A 22,507-nucleotide genomic window follows, 5' to 3' on the forward strand; every position below is an offset into this window, starting at 1 on the left:
AGGGGGCAGCGTGCGAGGACTCTGGGTAGGAGGGCAGTGTGCAAGGGCTCTGGGTTGCTGGGGGCAGCGTGCGAGGTCTCTGGGTTCAGGGGTAGCATGCGAGGACTCTGGGTTGGGGGGCAGCGTGCAAGGACTCTGGGTTGGGGGGCAGCATGTGAGGGCTCTGGGTTCAGGGGGTAGCGTACAAGGTCTCTGGGTTCGGGGGGGCAGTGTGCGAGGACTCTGGGTTGGGGGGCAACACGCAAGGGCTCTGGGTTGGGGGGCAGCATGTGAGGGCTCTGGATTTGGGGGTAGCGTGCGAGGGCTCTGGGTTCGGAGGGGGCAGCGTGCGAGGGCTCTGGGTTCAGGGGCAGCGTGCGAGGGCTCTGGGTTGGGGGGCAGCGTACGAGGGCTCTGGGTTCGGGGGCAGCACGAGGACATGGAGCCCTGCCTGAGTCACCCCAGCTAGGACGGGCCGAGCTAGTCACACCCCTGCGTGTGGGCTCAGCTCCAGCCGGCGCCTGACTCCTGTCTCCCCGCCCCGCAGGTACGATTCCCAGGAGCTGATGCAAAACTCCAGCTTCTGCCTGGTGCCGCGGGGCCGGCGCTTGGGGTCCTTCCGTTTCCTTGAAGCTCTCCAGGTAAGCTGGGCCCCGTGCCAGGCCTCCTCCTCACCCCTGTGCTGCTCCCCCGCCCCGGTTCCCAGCCACGTGGCGTCCAGCAAAAGGTGGCGCCGTCTGTCCCGGCTGCTGTGTGCGTCCGCCGCTGGACGGACAGACGGACGCACACCCCTACCTGGCTCACCCCACCCTGTCCCCCCTTTGCAGGCCGCCTGCATCCCCGTGCTGCTGAGCAACAGCTGGGAGCTGCCCTTCTCCGAGGTCATCGACTGGAACAAGGCTGCCATCATTGGGGACGAGAGACTCCTCCTCCAGGTAGGGGCCACGCACTCGCTGCACATCCTGGGGGGGCTGCCTGACTCCCTGGCCCCTCTGAGACATACACACACCCCGCGTGGCAGGAAGGTCGCCCCTGCTCACGGCTCCGTGGGCCTGATGCCGGGGTCTGGCCGGGTGGGTGAGGTGGGGACCAGAACCACAGTGAGCTTCATGGTGCACTAATGAGACTCCCCCCGCTTTCTCCCTGCAGCGGGAGCCCTAACCCCCCCAGAACCCCCATCAACTGCAGCCCCCAGCCCCCCGCTCCTCAGGGCCCACCCTTTCCGAGGAGAGCAGGGCGAGAAGCAGCGTGTGAAGGAGGCAGGATCGGGCGCTGTGCATCCCCCCCAACCCTGGGGGAAAGGGAGCTGGCTCTGGGGCACTGGTGCCAAAGGGCAGTGCCAGGCTGGGCTCGCACCCACACCGGCATCATGGGGACCTGCGGAGCACCTCAGTGACCGGCACTCAGCCAGGCCTGGCTTCTAGCTTCCTTGGCACCAAGGCACAGAGGGGTCCTACAATCCCAGCTCTGCCCTCTGAGCTCTCTGCCCCAGAGGCACCGGCAGAGCTAGGGGAGGGGAACCCAGGGCTGGGGTAGCAGGGGGCTGTGAGGTGGGATTGGGGGCACCAGCAGAGCTGGGGCTGGGGTAGCAGGGGACTGTGGGTGGGGATTGCGGGCACTGGCAGAGCTGTGTGTGGGGAGCCCAGGGCTGGGGTAGAAGGGGGCTATGGGTTGGGATTGGAGGGCACTGGCAGAGCTGGGGGAGGGGAACCCAGGGCTGGGGTAGCAGGGGGCTGCGCATCGGAATTGGGGGGCACTGGCAGAGCTGCATGCAAGTGAAACATGCCAAGCTCCTGCCTGCATTGTGGCAGCCAGATTAATGCTGCCTTTACATTGGCTTAGAGGTTGTGCACCTCCCCACTGGCTGGCTGGGCCCCCTCTTGGGGGACACCCTCCCCCCGTTCAGGCCCCTGCCAGGCCCCTGTGACTGTTCCAGCCTGAACTCCTGGGAATGTGGCCCCATCCCCAGGCCATGCGGGGCTCTGAGAGCAGTATAGGGGGTCGGGTGGTTGTCCCACCCCAAACCCAGCCTGCTGCCGGAGCCGGGGCATGTATCTGGGGCAGCAGGACCCAGGTCTGGGGCATGGCTCCGGATAGTCCTGTTCCCATCTCCGCCACTGACTCACGGGGCAGGTTCAGGTCGCTCAGCGCCTGCCCACCCTGGGCCTCCCTTTTCCTCTCTGTGAAATGGGCACAATAAGACCAGTCATGGGCGGCCACCTAGTGAATGGTACAAAGTGTGATCGTTGACTCTGTGGGCCAGATCTTCAAGGGCTCAGCTCCCCCAGCCGGTGTCAGATTCCCTGGCCATCTGGGGCGTTGGCTGCTGAGCCCTCCAGCCCCACACCAGCCTGTGTCCCCAGAGCCGCACTTACCCAAGAGAGACCCTGGCCAGCTTGCCCCGTCCCTGGCTCTGGGGGGAGGCTCTGGGGGTCATCTTAGCCCACCACCAACCTTCCCTCACCCCCCCGCCCTGGCTCTCTTCCAGATCCCGTCGATAACCCGCTCCATAGACCACGGCAGAGTCCTGGCGCTCCGGCAGCAGACCCAGTTCCTGTGGGAGACCTATTTCTCCTCGGTAGAGAAAATCGTGCTGACGACCCTCGAGGCGAGTGCTCCCGGCTTTGTGGGCTCCTCGGTTACAGCCATTGTCCCCTCACTCAGGATGGGGGAAGGGCTGGTGGGGGAGACAGTGGGTCTGGTTGGTGCACCGGAACGTGGAGGAGGGCAGGAGAATGGCTTGAGTGGGAGAACAAGAGACGCTCAGCGGGGAGGAGAGGATGTCCCGGCACCTTGCTCCTTCCCCTTGAAGGATGGTGGAAGGCATTAGGGTCTGCCCGAGACCTAGGCTCTGCTTATATCTCTCTTACTCTCAGAGGGGAAGAGGGGTCGGCAGTGCTGACATGCCGCTGCTGGGTCAAGGGAGCTGTCACCCAGGTCAGGATCTGTGACCTGTGTGGAGGTGCAGAGCTCATCTGCTGACTCATCCTGGCAGTCAGAACAAGTGGCTCCTATGAGCTGCAGCCCTGGCTGTCAGATGGGTTGAGTGTCTCGGAGGGGGGCTTGGCAATCCCTGCGGGGAAATATTCTAGAACAGTCAAGCTCAAGGGACAGCTCAGGCTGAGGTTTCGGTGATGAGGTTGTTTAACAGTAACGACAAACCCCTGGAGCCACCACCTGTGTGGAGGCTCGGGCAGGGCCTTGGGGAGCCAGGACAGAGGTGGCCAGTTCCCAGACCCTGCTGTGGATTTTCTGGCAGACACCCAGCAGTGCATGCTGTCTGAAAAGCACATTGGGATCCTCTGGGCTGGGAGCTTGTAACAAGGCTGGTTCTGGCGGGACCCAACTGAGAGTGCCAATTCAGGACAAATTGCTTAAAGCAGGGCAGTTACAGCCCAAGGCTGGGGTTTCTGTGCACACCGAGGCAAACCAAACCAGCCAAACAGAGAAGACTTTGGTTTTACCCCACTGGCTAACAACAAGTCACGCAAGCAATTCCCTGAGACACTCCAGTTTCCTAGTATCATCACCAGCGCCACTCGTTATGGGGACAGATGGTTATGAAAACCAATACCCCAGTAAAAGAAAAAAGGTTCTCTCGATCCCAAAGGACCAAGCCCCAGACCCAGGTTAATATACAAGTCAGATCTTACCCAAAAATCACGCTGTTGCCAATCCTTTAGAATCTAAAATCGAAAGGTTTCTTCATAAAAGGAAAAAGATAGAGACAAGAGCTAGAATTGGTTCAATGGAATCAATGACATACAGTAATGGCCAAGTTCTTGGTTCAGACTTGCAGCAGTGATGGAATAAACTGCAGGTTCAAATCAAGTCTCTGGAGAACATCCCCAGCTGGGATGGGTCTTTCAGTCCTTTCTGTAGAGCTTCCGTTTGTAGCCAAGTCCCTCCAGAGGTATGAAGCAGGATTGAAGACAAGAAGGAGGAGCTGCAGCAGCTTTTTATAGTCTCTTGCCACGTGGCGTCTCTTTCTTTGTCCCAAGGACAAGCTGCCTCTCACACGGCCTGGAAACACCTCAGAGTTCTGTCCCTAGGCAGGTCCCTGCCTGCTTCGCTGCGTCCCAAGGCGTGTCTGCCTTCTCTCAACGGGTCAGTTGTGTCGCTGATGGTCCTTAATGGGTCATCCAGCAGGCTAGGCAGAGCTGACACCAACTTGTCTGGGGTGTCACCCAGAAGCATAGCATAAGTTTGGAATACAGACAATATACAGCCAATACTTATATCTTTAAATACAAAAATGATACATGCAAACAGATAGCATAATCCTAACCAGCAAACCATAACCTCGTCTTAGACACCTTATTTGACCCCCTTTATACAAGATTTGGTGCCACTACAGGACCTTGGTTGCAACAATGTTCTATACGGTCCCAGTTCAAGTCAATAACATCACAGAGGTGCACCAGAAATGCAGCTGTTCTCTCCAGCAAGGGCACTGGAAGGAGACTAGGAGGCCAGGCCCTTGTCTAATCTCTCCCATCCCAAGTGCTGCCACACGTGAATGAAGAAAGCCTCCTCATCGGTGGGGTGACCATTGTGCCAGTGGGGAAACTGAGGCACAGAGTGACTTGCTCAGGGCCACTGCGGGTCAGCGGCAGAGCCAGGAGAGAGGCAGCGCCCTGGGCCCAGCCCGCACTCTCTGAAGAGTTGCTGGGCTGTTCTGTGCCTCTCCCAAGCTCGCCCTGGCCCAGCGAGAGGTGGGTGAGGCCGGTGGTGGCTCGCTGGGATGTGGTATGGTCCGAGGCGGGAGGGGAGAGGGCTCCTCGGGGAGTGTGAAGGCCGCTACAGGCCAGTTATCTCTGTGCTTCATTCATCGGGCAGTTGGGGGTCCGGGCTGCACTGCAGGGGCTCACTGGCCATAGGAAGGAACTTTGCAGATTCTCAGCAGTGCAGAAAAGGTTCCCAGCAGCTGCCAACCCAGCTGGTGTGTTCATGGCCTGGAGCATCGTGGTGCCCAGGGAGATCAGGGTACCAGGCTGTGGTGTTACCGCCGGGCTGGGAGAGGCCAGGCTGAATCCACACTACAGGCTGAGGAACCGGCGCAGGGGGCTGGGCGGTGGGGGGACCTTGGTTGGTTGGTAGCTGCCGTGGGTACACCCTGTCACAGGCTAGGGTCACCCCTGGCCCCCAACTCCAAGCCTCAGGCTGGGCTCCTCAATCTGGCCATATCCCAGCTAGTTCGTCTCGGCTGCACCAAGATGTGATCAGAGCCATTGGCCCTGTGTAACGGCTCCCGCTCGGCTGGGGCCCTGCACTGGCAGATCTCAGTGGGGGCTTGGGGCCTTGTGCCGGGCGTGGTACAGACCTTTCAGGGAGAGATGCAGGTCCAGGCCCACGGAGCTCCATGTAGACACAACGGGGAGCGGGGCCAGCCGGAACTGGGCGGACGACAAGGGTCCAGTGACGCTCGCGAGCGTGGCCCAGTGAGCAGTAACCGTCGCTCGCTGCCAGCGTGACCGTGGCTGTGCAGCAGTTTGGAGATCTGGGAGACCCGGGTTCGATTCCCGCTGCCCAGCCACCTAGTGTGACCCTCAGCAAGTCCCTTAGCCCACCGAGGAAGAGAGGAAGGCTGGCCCAGTGGTTAGGGCATGCCCCTGGGGCTCAGGCATCCTGGGTTCTGCCCCAGACTCCACTTGTGACCCTCGCCCAGTTGTGCGCTGGGGATCATAGTGCCGTCCTGCCTCACAGGGGGCTGGGAGGTGCTCAGATACCATGGTGATTGGCGCCTTGGAAGTGCCTGAGACAGAGGTGTACAGATCAGCCTCCGTGCTCGCTCCAGCCTCTGCCCCTCTGCTGGCTCAGCGCATCGGGGCCAGGGCTGGGAGGCTGGACTGAGCTGGTGACGCTTGGCCACGAGGGCTGCGACTGGACGCTCGCTTCACGCTCAGCACCATGGGACAGCAGCAGCGCGTGGTTGCTGCCCCCCAGGGCTGGATTTGTAGCCCAGGCTCCCTCACCCGGTGCCCCCAGCCAACTGCCCCTGCTGGGTACGTCTGCATTGCAAGTGACGGTCTGCTTGCTGTACGGGTGGGATGCTTGTTCTGGCTTTGCAGGGGTAACAATAGGAGGCAAGATGTGGCAACACAGGCTGGCAGTCTCAGTACGGAACCAGGGTCCCAGGTGGGCTGGCACTTGGCGGCTAGCTCAGGCCACCACGTCTGCCCTGCCATTGCTGCCCGTGCTGGCTAATGAAAGCTGGCCCGGCACAGCTACGCCGGCAGCATGGACCCACCTCTAGAGGGGGCTTGTTAACAACACCTGGGCCTGTTAGGTCAAATGAGGGGGCTCAGCCCAGCATCTGCTGCCCTGGGGCGCTGCCACCTGGAGGAGTCTCAGGTGCCCAGTGCAGGAGCCGTCTTGGGGGGCTCAAGGCAGGCTGAACAAACACCTTTGACATGCGGACGGAGCAGGTTTGCTCTGGAGAGGAGACGTTTGTTTCATTTTGGTCGTTGAGTTGATAAACCAGCCCCTAAGCCTGGCTATTGGGTTGGACTGGAAATGCCCCAGAGGGATCCACGAAGGGATCCACGAAGGGAAACTGAGGCGCAGCCACCAGGGGACGCAGTGAGGTGGCCACTCATCTGCAGGCCCGTTAGAGCGAAATGAAAGCATGGGGAGCCCTGAATTACGGGGCAACGCCTTGGAGCAATGCAGCAGCTCCCCCAACCCCCCCCCCCACTGGGGACGCCTCTCTCCAGTGCAGAGCCCAGCCTTGCTCCCTGGCGTGGGAGCCTCACCCGCTGTCCCGGACACTCTCCCCTCCGCAGCGCTGGGTAAGGTGTCTCGGGCCATGGTGGGAAGGACACGTTGAGTTGCTCATGGTGCATGTCTGGTCCCCGGGGCACGATGGTGAGCACAGAGCGTGCTGCCAGCTGTCGGCGGGGCCTTGAATCCCCAACGCTCGCTGCTCCGACTCAGTCCCTTGGTGTCCGGTGGCTGATCGGCACCCGCTGGCCTCCCCTCCAGCCTAGGCCCCTCTAGGGTCACCCTTGCCCAGCCGACTGGTGACGAGAGGGGTTAACCTGCATCTACACTGGTGAAAGGTTGCGGCTGTGCTGGGGCCAGGTAACACGTGTTCGCTAACCCCAGCATAACCCACCTCTTCTCCTAACCTAGACAAACCCAGTGCGGGGCAGGAGCCCAGCCCAGCCCTCTAACAGAGATTGCTGTGGTATGTGGCCCAGCCTGCTGGCTCCCGCCCCGGGGTATATGGGGCAGGGCCGGAGGCCGGGGCGGTGCAGCGTCCACAGCTGAGCCTCGCAGGGCCCAGCCCAGGGTCAGTAACGTGGCTCCCCCGGTCCCCTCGTCGTTTTCAGATCATCCAGGACCGAATCCAGGCACACATCAGCCGGAACCACGTGATGTGGAATGCGCAGCCGGGCGGGCTCTACGCGCTCCCCCAGTTCTCCACCAGCCTCGCCGATTTCCCCTTCTACTACTGCGCCCTGGGTAGGTGGCAGCGATGGGGAGAGGCCAGGCTCTGGGAATGGGCACCGGGGGGCCTCCAGCCCGGCTAGGCATCGGAGCTGGCCCTGGAGTCCCTGGTCGCCCAGGCTGGGCTGGGAGCTCCCGATGGAGTAACAGCCCGTGGGCTGAGTAGAATATACATGGTTCCTGGATATTTCTCCTGGAGGGGCCGTGGTGCCCTCATGCTTTGGTGCAGTGAGTTACAGCGCGTGGGGTTTGCTCAGGAGCGGCCAGGACAACAATAGCGGGGTGAGGGGGGGCTGCTGGTCTGGACGGGGCATCGGAGGTGGGAGATCAGTGGGTCACGCACACAGCTCTACTGCTGCTCCGGGATCCTGAACCTGCAGCACCCCCTGCTGTTCCAGCCCAGCCTGTGGCAAACGGGCTTTTCCCGCTGATCGCTTGGGAGGAGCCGGCTGGAGACTCACTCCTCAGTAAGCCCCACCCTAGAGCGCCGGGTTGGAGGGGCAGTCACGGGCCCCGTGGTGCCGGTGCCAATGGAGCTGGCTCATTTAACAGTGTCCAGCTCTGCCAGCCCCCTCAGTCCCAGTGTGCTGCCCTCCCAGTCATCCCAGAGCTGGGCTCCCCATACACAGCTCTACTGGCCCCCTTGTTCCTGACCTGCAGCCCCCCATGTTATCCCAGCCATGGGCTCCCCCCATCTCTGCCAGTGCACCTCAATCCTGGCCCACAGCCCCTGCTCTCCCAGGCCTGGGCTCCCCACACCCAGCTCTGCTAATGCCCCTCAATCGCCCCTGCTACCCCAGTCCCAGGTGCCCTTCATACTGTCTTGCTCCCCTTCCTACCATTCCTTACTTGCTGTTCCCTTTATCTCCCTTCCTACCCTGCAGCTGCTGGCCAGCCCCACGTGTTTTGGGGGCTGCTCACTTGGTGGCAGGCTGAGGATTTACAGGAGGGGATTGTTTCCTGCAGGGATCTCTGGAGACCAGGGATTGCTGGCATCTCCGCCTGGTGGAGATCAGCCCTTCCACCAGCTCACTGATGCACTATGCAGAGACACTGACCTCCTGGCTGCACCTAACGCTGCATCAGCCCCGGGGTTGGGGTTAGAACTTGTACAGTGGCACCACATCCCCCTCTAGTTGCCGGTCCAGTGAATGGGGTTACTCCTTTAGCTAAAGTGGCAGAGGTCTGATGCGGAAGGTCCTGGGTTCAAACCCAGGATGTGCCTGGTGTCACTCTCCGATTCCCAGCATGGAGGCTCCTGGTTTGGTTCAGGATCCAGCTTAAAATTTCCATCCTTATTTCTAAACCAGCCCATCAAAGGGAGGTAAAAAGAGGGGTTTGCCTTATTTGTGTGCTGTGTCTATCTTACGGTTTAATCGTGGTGGCCCATCACCCTAGTATCTGGGCACCTTCCACACAAAATCTATGGCACTAGTGACATTCCTGTTGGACATCAGTGAGTCCCTGGCATGCTCCCTTTTCAGAATCAGAATTTCGCTGGGAGGGGGTTAGTTTTGTTTTCAGATTTTAGGAATTTTCCCTTCTTCCTCTGACATATGAAGAAGACCAGAAAGTCTTTCTTCCTGCTTCTTTTCCATAAGAAAGCCAGGTCTTGTCTAGCTGGAACTCAGCTGGCGTCACAGGAGAGCGAAAGCCGAGTTATTGGGAGGGGAAGGGTGTTTTAGTCAGATTGGTCCAGACTTGGTTTTTATCACCCATCCATTGCCCAGCCAACTCTTGGGAGAAAGGAGGTCTCTGGTAAAGACGCCCTGGGGGGGTGAAAGAAGAGCTTGACAGCCCGACCCCTCCGGCTGAGAGAGCAGGGGTGCAGAGCCCAGCCCAGTGCTGAGGATTGTATTAAATCTCAGGATTTTTAAGCCAGCCTCCTGCTTGTGGGGGCTGACCCCTGAGCGCAGAGAGTCAGTGATGCTGCAGCCCCCTAGGCTATTCCCCGTCCCCCCCCCCGGCCAGGTCCCGAGAGCGCCATGAACTCCTCTGTGCATCGTCTGCGCCCCAGCCCTGCCCAGATGCTGGCCCCGCCCGGGCTGTTCCCCTTCCCCTCCTGGCTGCCGGGGGCCCCTTGCCCCTCGGCCTGGCCGGAGAGCGCCCGGGCCAGTCCGAGCCGGGCCGTTTGTCGTTGCAGGGCGAAGCCCAGCCAGGGAGTTCACCGCCGTCATCCAGGCCGTCTCACCGCTGCTCTCGCAGTCCCAGCCCATCGTCAGGCTCATCCTCGCCATCGCCAAGTCCAAGCATTGCACCCAGGTAGGGGCCCACCTGCCGGGGACGTGCCTCCTCCCGCTCCCGTGGGCCCGGGTCTGCGGTCTGACCCCAGAACAAGCCCCTGGCCAGCCACAGTGGGAGCTGAGCCTCTGCACGCCCGGGTGGGGCTGGGAGAGGAAACCACGGGGAGCGAGTCCAGGCTGTTCCGAAGATGGAGGCTGAGTGGTAGGGGATGGGTCCAGGTCTAAATGGCGATGGAGGTTGTGGGGCGGGTTTGACCCAGGCCATTTCGGGGCTCGGGGCTGGGCGGTGGGTTCGGTCAGGGCCGTACCAGGTCTGGGGGCTGGGCGGTGGGTTCGGTGAGGGCCGTACCGGGGATGGGGGCTGGGCGGTGGGTTCGGTCAGGGCCATACCGGGGCTGGGGGCTGGCGGTGGGTTCGGTCAGAGCCGTACCGGGGCTGGGGGCTGGCGGTGGGTTTCGTCAGGGCCGTACCGGGGCTGGGGGCTGGCGGTGGGTTCGGACAGGGCCGTACCGGGGCTGGGGGCTGGCGGTGGGTTCGGTGAGGTCCGTACCGGGGTTGGGGGCTGGCGGTGGGTTCAGTCAGGGCCGTACTGGGGCTGGGGGCTGGCGGTGGGTTCGGTGAGGGCCGTACCGGAGCTGGGGGCTGGCGGTGGGTTCGGTCAGGGCCGTACCGGGGCTGGGGGCTGGCGGTGGGTTCAGTCAGGGCCGTACCGGAGCTGGGGACTGGCGGTGGGTTCGATCAGGGCCATTGCGGGGCTGGGAGCTGGCGGTGGGTTTAGTCAGGGCCGTTGCGGGGCTGGCGGCTGGCGGTGGGTTCGGTCAGGGCCGTTGCGGGTCTGGGGGCTGGCGGTGGGTTCAGTCAGGGCCGTACCGGGGCTGGGGGCTGGCGGTGGGTTCGGTGAGGGCCGTACCGGAGCTGGGGGCTGGCGGTGGGTTCGGTCAGGGCCGTACAAGAGCTGAGGGCTGGCGGTGGGTTCGGTCAGGGCCGTACCGGGGCTGGGGGCTGGCGGTGGGTTCGGTCAGGCCTGTTGCGGGGATGGAGGCTGGGCGGTGGGTTCGGTCAGAGCCGTACCGGGGCTGGGGGCTGGCAGTGGGTTCAGTCAGGGCCGTAGCGGAGCTGGGGGCTGGCGGTGGGTTCAGTCAGGGCCATAGCGGAGCTGGGGGCTGGCGGTGGGTTCGGTCAGGGCCATTGCGGGGCTGGGGGCTGGCAGTGGTTTCGGTCAGGGCCGTTGCGGGGCTGGGGGCTGGCGGTGGGTTCAGTCAGGGCTGTTGCGGGGATGGAGGCTGGGCGGTGGGTTCGGTCAGAGCCGTACCGGGGCTCGGGGCTGGCGGTGGGTTGGGTGAGGGCCGTACCGGAGCTGGGGGCTGGCGGTGGGTTCGGTCAGGGCCGTACCGGGGCTCGGGGCTGGCGGTGGGTTCAGTCAGGGCCGTACCGGAGCTGGGGGCTGGCGGTGGGTTCGGTCAGGGCCGTTGCGGGGCTGGCGGCTGGCGGTGGGTTCAGTCAGGTCTGTACCGGGGCTGGGGGCTGGCGGTGGGTTCAGTCAGAGCCGTACCGGGGCTGGGGGCTGGCGGTGGGTTCAGTGAGGGCCGTTGCGGGGATGGAGGCTGAGCGGTGGGTTGGGTGAGGGCCGTACCGGAGCTGGGGGATGGCGGTGGGTTCGGTCAGAGCCGTACCGGGGCTGGGGGCTGGTGGTGGGTTCGGTCAGAGCCGTTGCGGGGCTGGGGGCTGGGCGGTGGGTTCAGTCAGGGCCGTACCGGAGCTGGGCGCTGGTGGTGGGTTCGGTCAGGGCCTTACCGGGGCTGGGGGCTGGCGGTGGGTTCGGTCAGGGCCGTACCGGAGCTGGGCGCTGGCGGTGGGTTCGGTCAGGGCCGTACCGGGGCTGGGGGCTAGCGGTGGGTTCGGTCAGGACCGTACCGGGGCTGGGGGCTGGCGGTGGGTTCGGTCAGGGCCGTACCGGGGCTGGGGGCTGGACGGTGGGTTCGGTCAGGGCCGTTGCGGGGCTGGGGGCTGGCGGTGGGTTCGGTCAGGGCCGTACCGGAGCTGGGGGCTGGCGGTGGGTTCGATCAGGGCCGTACCGGGGCTGGGGGCTGGCGGTGGGTTCGGTCAGGGCTGTTGCAGGGATGGAGGCTGGGCGGTGGGTTCGGTCAGAGCCGTACCGGGGCTGGGGGCTCGTGGTGGGTTCAGTCAGGGCCGTACCGGAGCTGGGGGCTGGCGGTGGGTTTAGTCAGGGCCGTTGCGGGGCTGGGGGCTGGCGGTGGGTTCGGTCAGGGCCGTACCGGAGCTGGGGGCTGGCGGTGGGTTCGATCAGGGCCGTACCGGGGCTGGGGGCTGGCGGTGGGTTCGGTCAGGGCCGTACCGGAGCTGGGGGCTGGCGGTGGGTTCGGTCAGGGCCGTATCGGAGCTGGGGGCTGGCGGTGGGTTCGGTCAGGGCCGTTGCGGGGCTGGGGGCTGGGCGGTGGGTTCGATCAGGGCCGTACCGGGGCTGGGGGCTGGCGGTGGGTTCGGTCAGAGCCGTACCGGGGCTTGGGGCTGGCGGTGGGTTGGGTGAGGGCCGTACCGGAGCTGGGGGCTGGCGGTGGGTTCGGTCAGGGCCGTACCGGAGCTGGGCGCTGGTGGTGGGTTCGGTCAGGGCCTTACCGGGGCTGGGGGCTGGCGGTGGGTTCGGTCAGGGCCGTACCGGAGCTGGGCGCTGGCGGTGGGTTCGGTCAGGGCCGTACCGGGGCTGGGGGCTAGCGGTGGGTTCGGTCAGGGCCGTATCGGAGCTGGGGGCTGGCGGTGGGTTCGGTCAGGGCCGTTGCGGGGCTGGGGGCTGGCGGTGGGTTCGGTCAGGGCCGTATCGGGGCTGGGGACTGGCGGTGGGTTCGGACAGGGCCGTACCGGGGCTGGGGGCTGGCGGTGGGTTCGGTGAGGTCCGTACCGGGGCTGGGGGCTGGCGGTGGGTTCAGTCAGGGCCGTACTGGGGCTGGGGGCTAGCGGTGGGTTCGGTGAGGGCCGTACCGGAGCTGGGGGCTGGCGGTGGGTTCAGTCAGGGCCGTACCGGGGCTGGGGGCTGGCGGTGGGTTCAGTCAGGGCCGTACCGGAGCTGGGGGCTGGCGGTGGGTTCGATCAGGGCCATTGCGGGGCTGGGAGCTGGCGGTGGGTTCAGTCAGGGCCGTACCGGGGCTGGGGGCTGGCGGTGGGTTCGGTGAGGGCCGTACCGGAGCTGGGGGCTGGCGGTGGGTTCGGTCAGGGCCGTACAAGAGCTGAGGGCTGGCGGTGGGTTCGGTCAGGGCCGTACCGGGGCTGGGGGCTGGCGGTGGGTTCGGTCAGGCCTGTTGCGGGGATGGAGGCTGGGCGGTGGGTTCGATCAGAGCCGTACCGGGGCTGGGGGCTGGCAGTGGGTTCAGTCAGGGCCGTAGCGGAGCTGGGGGCTGGCGGTGGGTTCAGTCAGGGCCGTAGCGGAGCTGGGGGCTGGCGGTGGGTTCGGTCAGGGCCATTGCGGGGCTGGGGGCTGGCAGTGGTTTCGGTCAGGGCCGTTGCGGGGCTGGGGGCTGGCGGTGGGTTCAGTCAGGGCTGTTGCGGGGATGGAGGCTGGGCGGTGGGTTCGGTCAGAGCCGTACCGGGGCTCGGGGCTGGCGGTGGGTTCAGTCAGGGCCGTAGCGGAGCTGGGGGCTGGCGGTGGGTTCGGTCAGGGCCGTACCGGGGCTCGGGGCTGGCAGTGGATTCAGTCAGGGCCGTACCGGGGCTGGGGCCTGGGCGGTGGGTTCGGTCAGGGCTGTACCGGAGCTGGGGGCTGGCGGTGGGTTCGGTCAGGGCCGTTGCGGGGCTGGCGGCTGGCGGTGGGTTCAGTCAGGTCTGTACCGGGGCTGGGAACTGGCGGTGGGTTCAGTCAGAGCCGTACCGGGGCTGGGGGCTGGCGGTGGGTTCAGTCAGAGCCGTACCGGGGCTGGGGGCTGGCGGTGGGTTCAGTGAGGGCCGTTGCGGGGATGGAGGCTGAGCGGTGGGTTGGGTGAGGGCCGTACCGGAGCTGGGGGCTGGCGGTGGGTTCGGTCAGAGCCGTACCGGGGCTGGGGGCTGGTGGTGGGTTCGGTCAGGGCCGTACCGGAGCTGGGCGCTGGGGGTGGGTTCGGTCAGAGCCGTTGCGGGGCTGGGGGCTGGGCGGTGGGTTCAGTCAGGGCCGTACCGGAGCTGGGCGCTGGTGGTGGGTTCGGTCAGAGCCTTACCGGGGCTGGGGGCTGGCGGTGGGTTCGGTCAGGGCCGTACCGGAGCTGGGCGCTGGCGGTGGGTTCGGTCAGGGCCGTACCGCGGCTGGGGGCTAGCGGTGGGTTCGGTCAGGACCGTACCGGGGCTGGGGGCTGGCGGTGGGTTCGGTCAGGGCCGTACCGGGGCTGGGGGCTGGACGGTGGGTTCGGTCAGGGCCGTTGCGGGGCTGGGGGCTGGCGGTGGGTTCGGTCAGGGCCGTACCGGAGCTGGGGGCTGGCGGTGGGTTCGATCAGGGCCGTACCGGGGCTGGGAGCTGGCGGTGGGTTCGGTCAGGGCTGTTGCAGGGATGGAGGCTGGGCGGTGGGTTCGGTCAGAGCCGTACCGGGGCTGGGGGCTCGTGGTGGGTTCAGTCAGGGCCGTACCGGAGCTGGGGGCTGGCGGTGGGTTTAGTCAGGGCCGTTGCGGGGCTGGGGGCTGCCGGTGGGTTCGGTCAGGGCCGTACCGGAGCTGGGGGCTGGCGGTGGGTTCGATCAGGGCCGTACCGGGGCTGGGGGCTGGCGGTGGGTTCGGTCAGGGCCGTACCGGAGCTGGGGGCTGGAGGTGGGTTCGGTCAGGGCCGTATCGGAGCTGGGGGCTGGCGGTGGGTTCGGTCAGGGCCGTTGCGGGGCTGGGGGCTGGGCGGTGGGTTCGATCAGGGCCGTACCGGGGCTGGGGGCTGGCGGTGGGTTCGGTCAGGGCCGTACCGGAGCTGGGGGCTGGCGGTGGGTTTGGTCAGGGCCGTACCGGGGCTGGGGGCTAGCGGTGGGTTCGGTCAGGGCCGTACCGGAGCTGGGGGCTGGCGGAGGGTTTGGTCAGGGCCGTAGCGGAGCTGGGGGCTGGCGGTGGGTTTGGTCAGGGCCGTACCGGGGCTGGGGGCTGGCGGTGGGTTCAGTCAGGGCCGTACCGGGGCCGGGGGCTGGCGGTGGGTTCAGTCAGGGCCGTACTGGGGCTGGGGGCTGGCGGTGGGTTCGGTGAGGGCCGTACCGGAGCTGGGGGCTGGCGGTTGGGTTCGGTCAGGGCCGTACCGGGGCTGGGGGCTGGCGGTGGGTTCGGTCACGGCTGTTGCGGGGATGGAGGCTGGGTGGTGGGTTCAGTCAGGGCCGTACCGGGGCCGGGGGCTGGCGGTGGGTTCAGTCAGGGCCGTACCGGGGCCGGGGGCTGGCGGTGGGTTCGGTGAGGGCCGTACCAGAGCTGAGGGCTGGCGGTGGGTTCGGTCAGGGCCGTACTAGAGCTGAGGGCTGGCGGTGGGTTCGGTCAGGGCCGTACCGGGGCTGGGGGCTGGCGGTGGGTTCGGTCAGGGCTGTTGCGGGGATGGAGGCTGGGCGGTGGGTTCGGTCAGAGACGTACCGGGGCTGGGGGCTGGCAGTGGGTTCAGTCAGGGCCGTACCGGGGCTGGGGGCTGGCGGTGGGTTCGGTCAGGGCCGTACCGGGGCTGGGGGCTGGCAGTGGGTTCAGTCAGGGCCGTACCGGGGCTGGGGGCTGGCGGTGGGTTCGGTCAGGGCCATTGCGGGGCTGGGGGCTGGCGATGGGTTCAGTCAGGGCCGTTGCGGGGCTGGCGGCTGGCGGTGGTTTCGGTCAGGGCCGTTGCGGGGCTGGGGGCTGACGGTGGGTTCGGTCAGGGCCGTACCGGGGCTGGGGGCTGGCGATGGGTTCAGTCAGGGCCCTACCGGAGCTAGGGTCTGGGCGGTGGGTTCGGTCAGGGCCGTACCGGGGCTGGGGGCTGGCGGTGGGTTCGGTCAGGGCTGTTCCGGGGCTGGCGTCTGGGCGGTGGGTTTGGTGAGGGCCGTACCGGGGCTGGGGGCTGGCGGTGGGTTCAGTCAGGGCTGTACTGGGGCTGGGGGCTGGCGGTGGGTTCGGTCAGGGCCGTACCGGGGCTGGGGCCTGGCGGTGGGTTCAGTCAGGGCCGTACCGGGGCTGGGGTCTGGGCGGTGGGTTCAGTGAGGGCCGTACCGGGGCTGGGGGCTGGCGGTGGGTTCGGTCAGGGCCGTACCGGGGCTGGGGGCTGGCGGTGGGTTCGGTCAGGGCCGTACCAGGGCTGGGGGCTGGGCGGTGGGTTCAGTCAGGGCCGTACCGGGGATGGGGGCTGGTGGTGGGTTTGGTCAGGGCCGTACCGGGGCTGGGGGCTGGCGGTGGGTTCAGTTAGGGCCGTACCGGGGCTGGGGTCTGGGCGGTGGGTTCAGTGAGGGCCGTACCGGGGCTGGGGGCTGGCGGTGGGTTCGGTCAGGGCCGTACCGGGGCTGGGGGCTGGCGGTGGGTTCGGTCAGGGCCGTACCGGGGCTGGGGGCTGGGCGGTGGGTTCAGTCAGGGCCGTACCGGGGATGGGGGCTGGTGGTGGGTTTGGTCAGGGCCGTACCGGGGCTGGGGGCTGGCGGTGGGTTCATTTAGGGCCGTACCGGGGCTGGAGTCTGGGCGGTGGGTTCAGTGAGGGCCGTACCGGGGCTGGGGGCTGGTGGTGGGTTCGGTCAGGGCCGTACCGGGGCTGGGGGCTGGCGGTGGGTTCGGTCAGGGCCGTACCAGGGCTGGGGGCTGGGCGGTGGGTTCGGTCAGGGCCGTACCGGGGCTGGGGGCTGGCGGTGGGTTCAGTGAGGGCCGTACCAGGGCTGGGGGCTGGGGGCGGGTTCGGTGAGGTCCGTACCGGGGCTGGGGGCTGGCGGTGGGTTCGGTCAGGGCCGTACCGGGGCTGGGGGCTGGCGGTGGGTTCGGTGAGGTCCGTACCGGGGCTGGGGCTGGCGGTGGGTTCGGTCAGGGCCGTACCGGGGCTGGGGGCTGGCGGTGGGTTCAGTGAGGGCCATACCGGGGCTGGGGGCTGGCGGTGGATTCGGTCAGGGCCGTTCCGGGGCTGGGGGCTGGGCGGTGGATTCGGTCAGGACCGTTCCGGGGCTGGGGGCTGGCGGTGGGTTCGATCAGGGCTGTACCGGGGCTGGAGGCTGGCGGTGGGTTCGGTCAGGGCCGTACCGGGGATGGGGGCTGGGCGGTGGGTTCGGTCAGGGCCGTACCGGGGCTGGGGGCTGGCGGTGGGTTCAGTGAGGGCCGTACCGGGGATGGGGGCTGGGCGGTGGGTTCGGTCAGGGCCGTACCGGAGCTGGGGGCTGGGCGGTGGGTTCGGTCAGGGCCGTACCGGGGCTGGAGGCTGGCGGTGGGTTCGGTCAGGGCCGTACCGGGGATGGGGGCTGGGCGGTGGGTTCGGTCAGGGCCGTACCGGGGCTGGGGGCTGGCGGTGGGTTCAGTGAGGGCCGTACCAGGGCTGGGGGCTGGGGGCGGGTTCGGTGAGGTCCGTACCGGGGCTGGGGGCTTGGCGGTGGGTTCGGTCAGGGCCGTACCGGGGCTGGAGGCTGGCGGTGGGTTCGGTCAGGGCCGTACCGGGGATGGGGGCTGGGCGGTGGGTTCGGTCAGGGCCGTACCGGGGCTGGGGGCTGGCGGTGGGTTCAGTGAGGGCCGTACCAGGGCTGGGGGCTGGGGGCGGGTTCGGTGAGGTCCGTACCGGGGCTGGGGGCTGGCGGTGGGTTCGGTCAGGGCCGTACCGGGGCTGGGGGCTGGCGGTGGGTTCGGTGAGGTCCGTACCGGGGCTGGGGGCTGGCGGTGGGTTCGGTCAGGGCCGTACCGGGGCTGGGGGCTGGCGGTGGGTTCAGTGAGGGCCATACCGGGGCTGGGGGCTGGCGGTGGATTCGGTCAGGGCCGTTCCGGGGCTGGGGGCTGGGCGGTGGATTCGGTCAGGGCCGTTCCGGGGCTGGGGGCTGGCGGTGGGTTCGATCAGGGCTGTACCGGGGCTGGAGGCTGGCGGTGGGTTCGGTCAGGGCCGTACCGGGGATGGGGGCTGGCGGTGGGTTCGGTCAGGGCCGTTCCGGGGCTGGGGGCTGGCGGTGGGTTCGGTCAGGGCCGTACCGGGGATGGGGGCTGGCGGTGGGTTCGGTCAGGGCCGTACTGGGGATGGGGGCTGGCAGTGGGTTCGGTCAGAGCTGTTGCGGGGCTGCGTCTGGGCTGTGGGTTCGGTAAGGGCCGTTCCGGGTATGGGGGCTGGTGTCAGGGTCCGTCCGGGTCCATCCCTACGGGGCCCTGGCTGGGTCTGGCTGAGGTTCTCTCCCCGTGGGCGTCTCTGCTCGGGCCATGCACCGTGCTGACTGGCGGGATGGTGGCCCGGCTCTGGCCTTGGGGTGGCCGAGGCCGCTGGTGCTGGCTGGCCGTGGCTGATGCTTGGTAAAGGTCTGAGCCTGGGGCTGGTCGGGGCCATAACCCGGCCCCGCCCGTCCCTGCTGCAGATCGTGGTGCTGTGGAACTGCGAGAAGCCCCTGCCCCCGAGGAGCCGGTGGCCGTCCGTCCCTGTGCCCTTCAGCGTCGTGGAAGGGGAACACAAGGTAGGGGGGCCCCGGGGCTGCAGCACTTCTGGAGGTGGGAGGGCAGGGAGGGGAGCAGTGGCTGGGGGTTTGGGGGTAGGGGTGCGTAGTCGCAGTGGCTGGGGTTTGGGGGTGTGTGGTCGCACTTGCTGAGGCTTGGGGGTGGCTGCGCATGGTCTCAGTGGCTGGGGTTTGGGGGTGGGGGTGCATGGTCGCACTGGCTGGGGTTTGGGGGTGGGGGTGTGTGGTCGCACTCCTGGAGTTTGGGGGTGGGGGTGCATGGTTGCAGTGGCTGGGGTTTGGGGGTGCGTGGTCATAGTGGCTGGGATTTGGGGGTGGGGTGTGTGGTCGCACTGCTGGGGGGTGGGGGTGCATGGTTGCAGTGGCCTGGGTTTGGGGGTGCGTGGTCGTAGTGGCTGGGATTTGCGGGTGGGGAGGTGTGGTCGCACTGCTGGGGTTTGGGGGTTGGGGTGCATGGTGACAGTGGCTGGGGTTTGGGGGTGCATGGTCGCACTGGCTGGGGTTTGGGAGTGGGGGTGTGGGGTCGCAGTGGCTGGGGTTTGGGGATGTGTGGTCATAGTGGCCAGTGTTTGGGGGGTGGCTTGCTGGGATTAGGGGGTGTGGTCACAGGGGCTGGGGTGGGGGCGCGTGGCTGGCTGGGCTTTAATTGCTTTCTCTTTGCACAGACCATGAGCAGCCGTTTCTTCCCCTACGACCTCATCCGGACGGACGCTGTGCTGAGCCTGGACGAAGACACTGTCCTATCAACCAATGAGGTGAGGCCAACGGGGGGGGTCCAATAATTCCCATTGTCCCTCCCTGCAGGACGGGGGCGCATCTCATAGCTGGGGGGGAGGGTCCTGGGCTCGGATAGCCCCAGGGGCTGGCTGGGGGCAGCTTCAGTCGAGCGGGAGAGGTGGGAGGAGGGGCACCGGCGGAGCGGGGGGAGGCTGGGGCAGGTCTGGAGGGCCCTGCGGTGCAGCGACAGAGCCGTGTACTGGACACTCACACAGCATCTGCTGCACCGCGCCTGCCCATGTCCCACGCTGGTCATCGGCTACTCACAGCGGGTCAGACACTGGGATGCAAAAGGAAACAGCATTTGGGAACAGCCCGGGGCTAGGGAAACCAGAAATTTCAACTCCACGCCCAAGCAGGGGCCGGAGAAGTGCTCTGATGCCATGGTGGTGGGCGACCTTATGAAAGCTGATAGCGGCAGGGCTCCTCTGGCCATGCATAAACGGCTCTGCTCCAGCAGGGGACACTGTGCCAGGGATGGGCCATGCGGATCAGGCCCATCCGTGGGGGGCACACAGCTGTCTTTTACCCAGCAGAAGAGTCGGGGTCCGGTGCCATTTGGCTGGGTTCTCGGTGAATAACGCAGCCCGGACCCTCAGGGGCAGGAGAGGTTGGCGCTGGGTGCGTGGCTGCTTCCATGCAGCCCCGGTTCCCAGCTGCCCCCTGGCTGGCCCTGTGTACTGGGCACTGCTGTCAGGTCTTCATAGAGCCTCGTGTGTGGTTCACAAGAGAACGGGCCAGGTTTCCCCCCCACACTCTCCCTGACCCGATGGGGAATTACAGACACCAAACCTCCCCAAGGCCGGCAGGGGGACTGTCCCTGTCGTGGGCACGGGGCAGAGCCGGCTCTGGGTGTGCCAGGGGAAGGGAAGACACCAGGTCCCTGAAATAGGGGGCAGGGGGTGCAGTGTTTCCCCTTCTGCATTATTGGAGCCGGGGAGCCGGGGCAGGCTGACTTGGTCACAGGGCAAGAGCCCCCTGCCATGAGGTGCAGCCAGCACGAGAGCTGGGCAGGGGAGCTGGGCACCCTCCTGGAGGCACCATGTGGCGGCTTGGCGGGGGGGGCTGCACACTGAGGCTCCCAGGCCACTGCCCCCCAGGGGTAGGCAGACCCCCAGCCAGAGGTTTGGCCCAGGACACCACGGGCCGGGTGAATGCAGCTGTATTAGCCGCGGACAGTGGGGCAGCGTCAGAGCTGGAGCTGCTGTGCCAAGCCTGGCTTGTTAATCCTGGTTTCGTTCCTTTCCCGTCTCCCCCCTGACCTGCCCCTGCCATCGGGGCCTCCAGGTTGACTTTGCCTTCACTGTGTGGTGCAGCTTCCCGGAGCGCATCGTGGGTTACCCAGCCCGGAGCCATTACTGGGACAGCAGCAAAGGCTGGTGGGCCTACACCTCTAAGTGGACCAATGAGTACTCCATGGTGCTGACGGGGGCAGCGTTCTACCACCGGTGAGCCGGGGGCGGGGGGACGGTCGGGAACCTGGCTCCGGGCGGGAAATCACAGGGCGCAGGGGGCTGTGTGCGACGTGCCGCTGGCAAGGCAAGGCACAAACGTTTGCCCTGCCTGGCAGAGCACCAGGCAGCCTCCTGCAGGCACCAGCCACGAGCGCTGGCTGTACAGCAGGGCCAATGTACAGAGAGACTAACGCGAAGCAGTGGGGTGCTAGCGGGGCTCCCCGGGGACACCCCTGCTACCTCAGCTCTCCCGAACAAGGGCTCTGGCTGAGAGCAGAGCCTTCTCTGTAACCTCCCGCCCTTTGCAAGCCTTGTCCCTCCATTGCCACCCCCGCCCAGCTGACGGGGAGCCCCGGTGCAGACAGACCACTGGCTTTGCAGGGTCTTGCCTCTCCCTGCTCAGAGCCGGTCTCCCAGATGTGCCGCACCGTCGTGCTAGCAGCTCCAGGAGCATCTCTGGGCAGAATTACTCTTGGTAAGACGATGGGCCAGACCCATCGCTGGCGCGTTTCTGTTGCCTTGGGAGGAGCCCCACCAGGGCCAATTTGGCCTGGGGTCTCACAACCCCCTCCCTTCCCCCCGGCACTCGCTGCATGCTGCCTGTTTGCCCTCTCCTTTGGCAGGTACTATCATTACCTGTACAGCTTCTACCTGCCGGCCAGCCTGCACAGCATGGTGGACCAGATGGCCAACTGCGAGGACATCCTGATGAACTTCCTGGTTTCTGCAGTCACCAAGCTCCCGCCCATCAAAGTCACCCAGAAGAAGCAGTACAAGGAGACCATGATGCAGCAGGTTGGCTTCCCACCTCTTCCGACTGCCTCGAATGCATGGAATTGGGGATGGACCTCAGCACAGAGAGCCCTGGCCCTTCAGGGGGCTGGGGGCTCAGCTGCATCTGTGCCAGGCCTCACCCACCTCCCCAGGTGGAGGGGATGGCTGCGAGGGTCAGGGGACTAAGAATCGGTATCTGGCCCCTTCATCGCAGGACTAAGAACTGGGCTGGGCTATGGGGGCAGCCTCTGGCCAGTCAGGGAGCAGACCTGGAGTGAGCGCGCCATTGAAGAGTGAGAGACCCTCCGGGGAAGGGCCAGTGAGCAACCCGGAGCTGAGTAGGGTACATCTACACTGCATTGTACACCCAGCTCAGACTTGGGTTTAAGCCCAACCCCCGTATCGTCCACATACACATCTGGCTGACTCAGACCTGGGGGGCCGGTGGGGTCTGAGCCCGAGTCCTGCTGAAGCTCAGGTCCAAACCTCTCATTGTGCAGTGTGCACGCAGCTCAAGCCACGGACCTGAGTCAGAAGGGCTGCATGGTGCACTGTGGATACATTAGCACAGCTGTGAGACCCGGTCTGGCAATCACACACCCAGGTTTACGAAGCATTGCGGACGCTCAGCTGCGGGCTTGGACACACTAAGGCCCCAAGCGCGGGTCCCACAGACGCGGGGTTACAGTGCATTGAGGAAATCCCCCTAGAGGCCTGGGAGGGAGCCCTGCAGGGGCAAGAGCCTGCTTGGAGGGACAGACTGAAAGCCCTGTCCTGAGGGTCAAGCCAGCTGGTGCAGGGGGGGATATTGAGTTAGTTTGCACTTTACCTTGCCAAAGTTGACTCCCCAAAAGGGAGAAATCAGGAGAAAACACCTGCAGAGGGAGGTCTTATTACCCGGGAAGAAGGGGAAACTGAGGCAGTAGACAGGCCCAAGCCCAGACAGGGTCAGCCTTTGCTGCAGACCCGAAACTGGGCCCTTTGGCTCTTGGTCCTGACGTTCCCAGTGGCCAGAGGGGTTCGGAGCTGGAGTCACTGTTCACGCCCGTCTGCGTGTGGGATGGAAATGAAGAGCAGAGCCATCATCTTCCTTATGTCCCCCTGCCCTGTCCCAGCGGGTCCCCAGCTCTGTCAGGACACGAGGGCCCTGGTGTTGCTCCATTGCCCCCTGCTTTGATCCCCATCCGCCCTCCCCACTACACAGCGCAGCCCTGCTCCCCACTGAATGCAGTGCCCTGGGCAGTCCCTCGGGCCC

The 22,507-nt window shown here is 66.1% G+C and overlaps 1 protein-coding gene across 1 annotated transcript in view; it reads left to right on the forward strand.

Annotated features, from left to right (window-relative positions):
- LOC119852576 (exostosin-1-like) overlaps window positions 1-22,507 on the forward strand; it is a 41,709-nt gene that overhangs the window by 10,923 nt on the left and 8,279 nt on the right. Inside the window, exons 2-10 of the mRNA XM_038393923.2 lie at window positions 488-620; window positions 807-914; window positions 2,468-2,587; window positions 7,314-7,446; window positions 9,575-9,693; window positions 18,152-18,247; window positions 18,913-19,002; window positions 20,312-20,472; window positions 21,102-21,273. Of these exons, the coding sequence (XP_038249851.1) occupies window positions 488-620; window positions 807-914; window positions 2,468-2,587; window positions 7,314-7,446; window positions 9,575-9,693; window positions 18,152-18,247; window positions 18,913-19,002; window positions 20,312-20,472; window positions 21,102-21,273 (1,132 nt within the window). The remainder of the gene's footprint in view (window positions 1-487; window positions 621-806; window positions 915-2,467; window positions 2,588-7,313; window positions 7,447-9,574; window positions 9,694-18,151; window positions 18,248-18,912; window positions 19,003-20,311; window positions 20,473-21,101; window positions 21,274-22,507) is intronic.

The sequence above is a fragment of the Dermochelys coriacea genome, chromosome 3 (assembly GCF_009764565.3).
Source record: "Dermochelys coriacea isolate rDerCor1 chromosome 3, rDerCor1.pri.v4, whole genome shotgun sequence".
Taxonomy (NCBI): Eukaryota; Metazoa; Chordata; order Testudines; family Dermochelyidae; genus Dermochelys; species Dermochelys coriacea.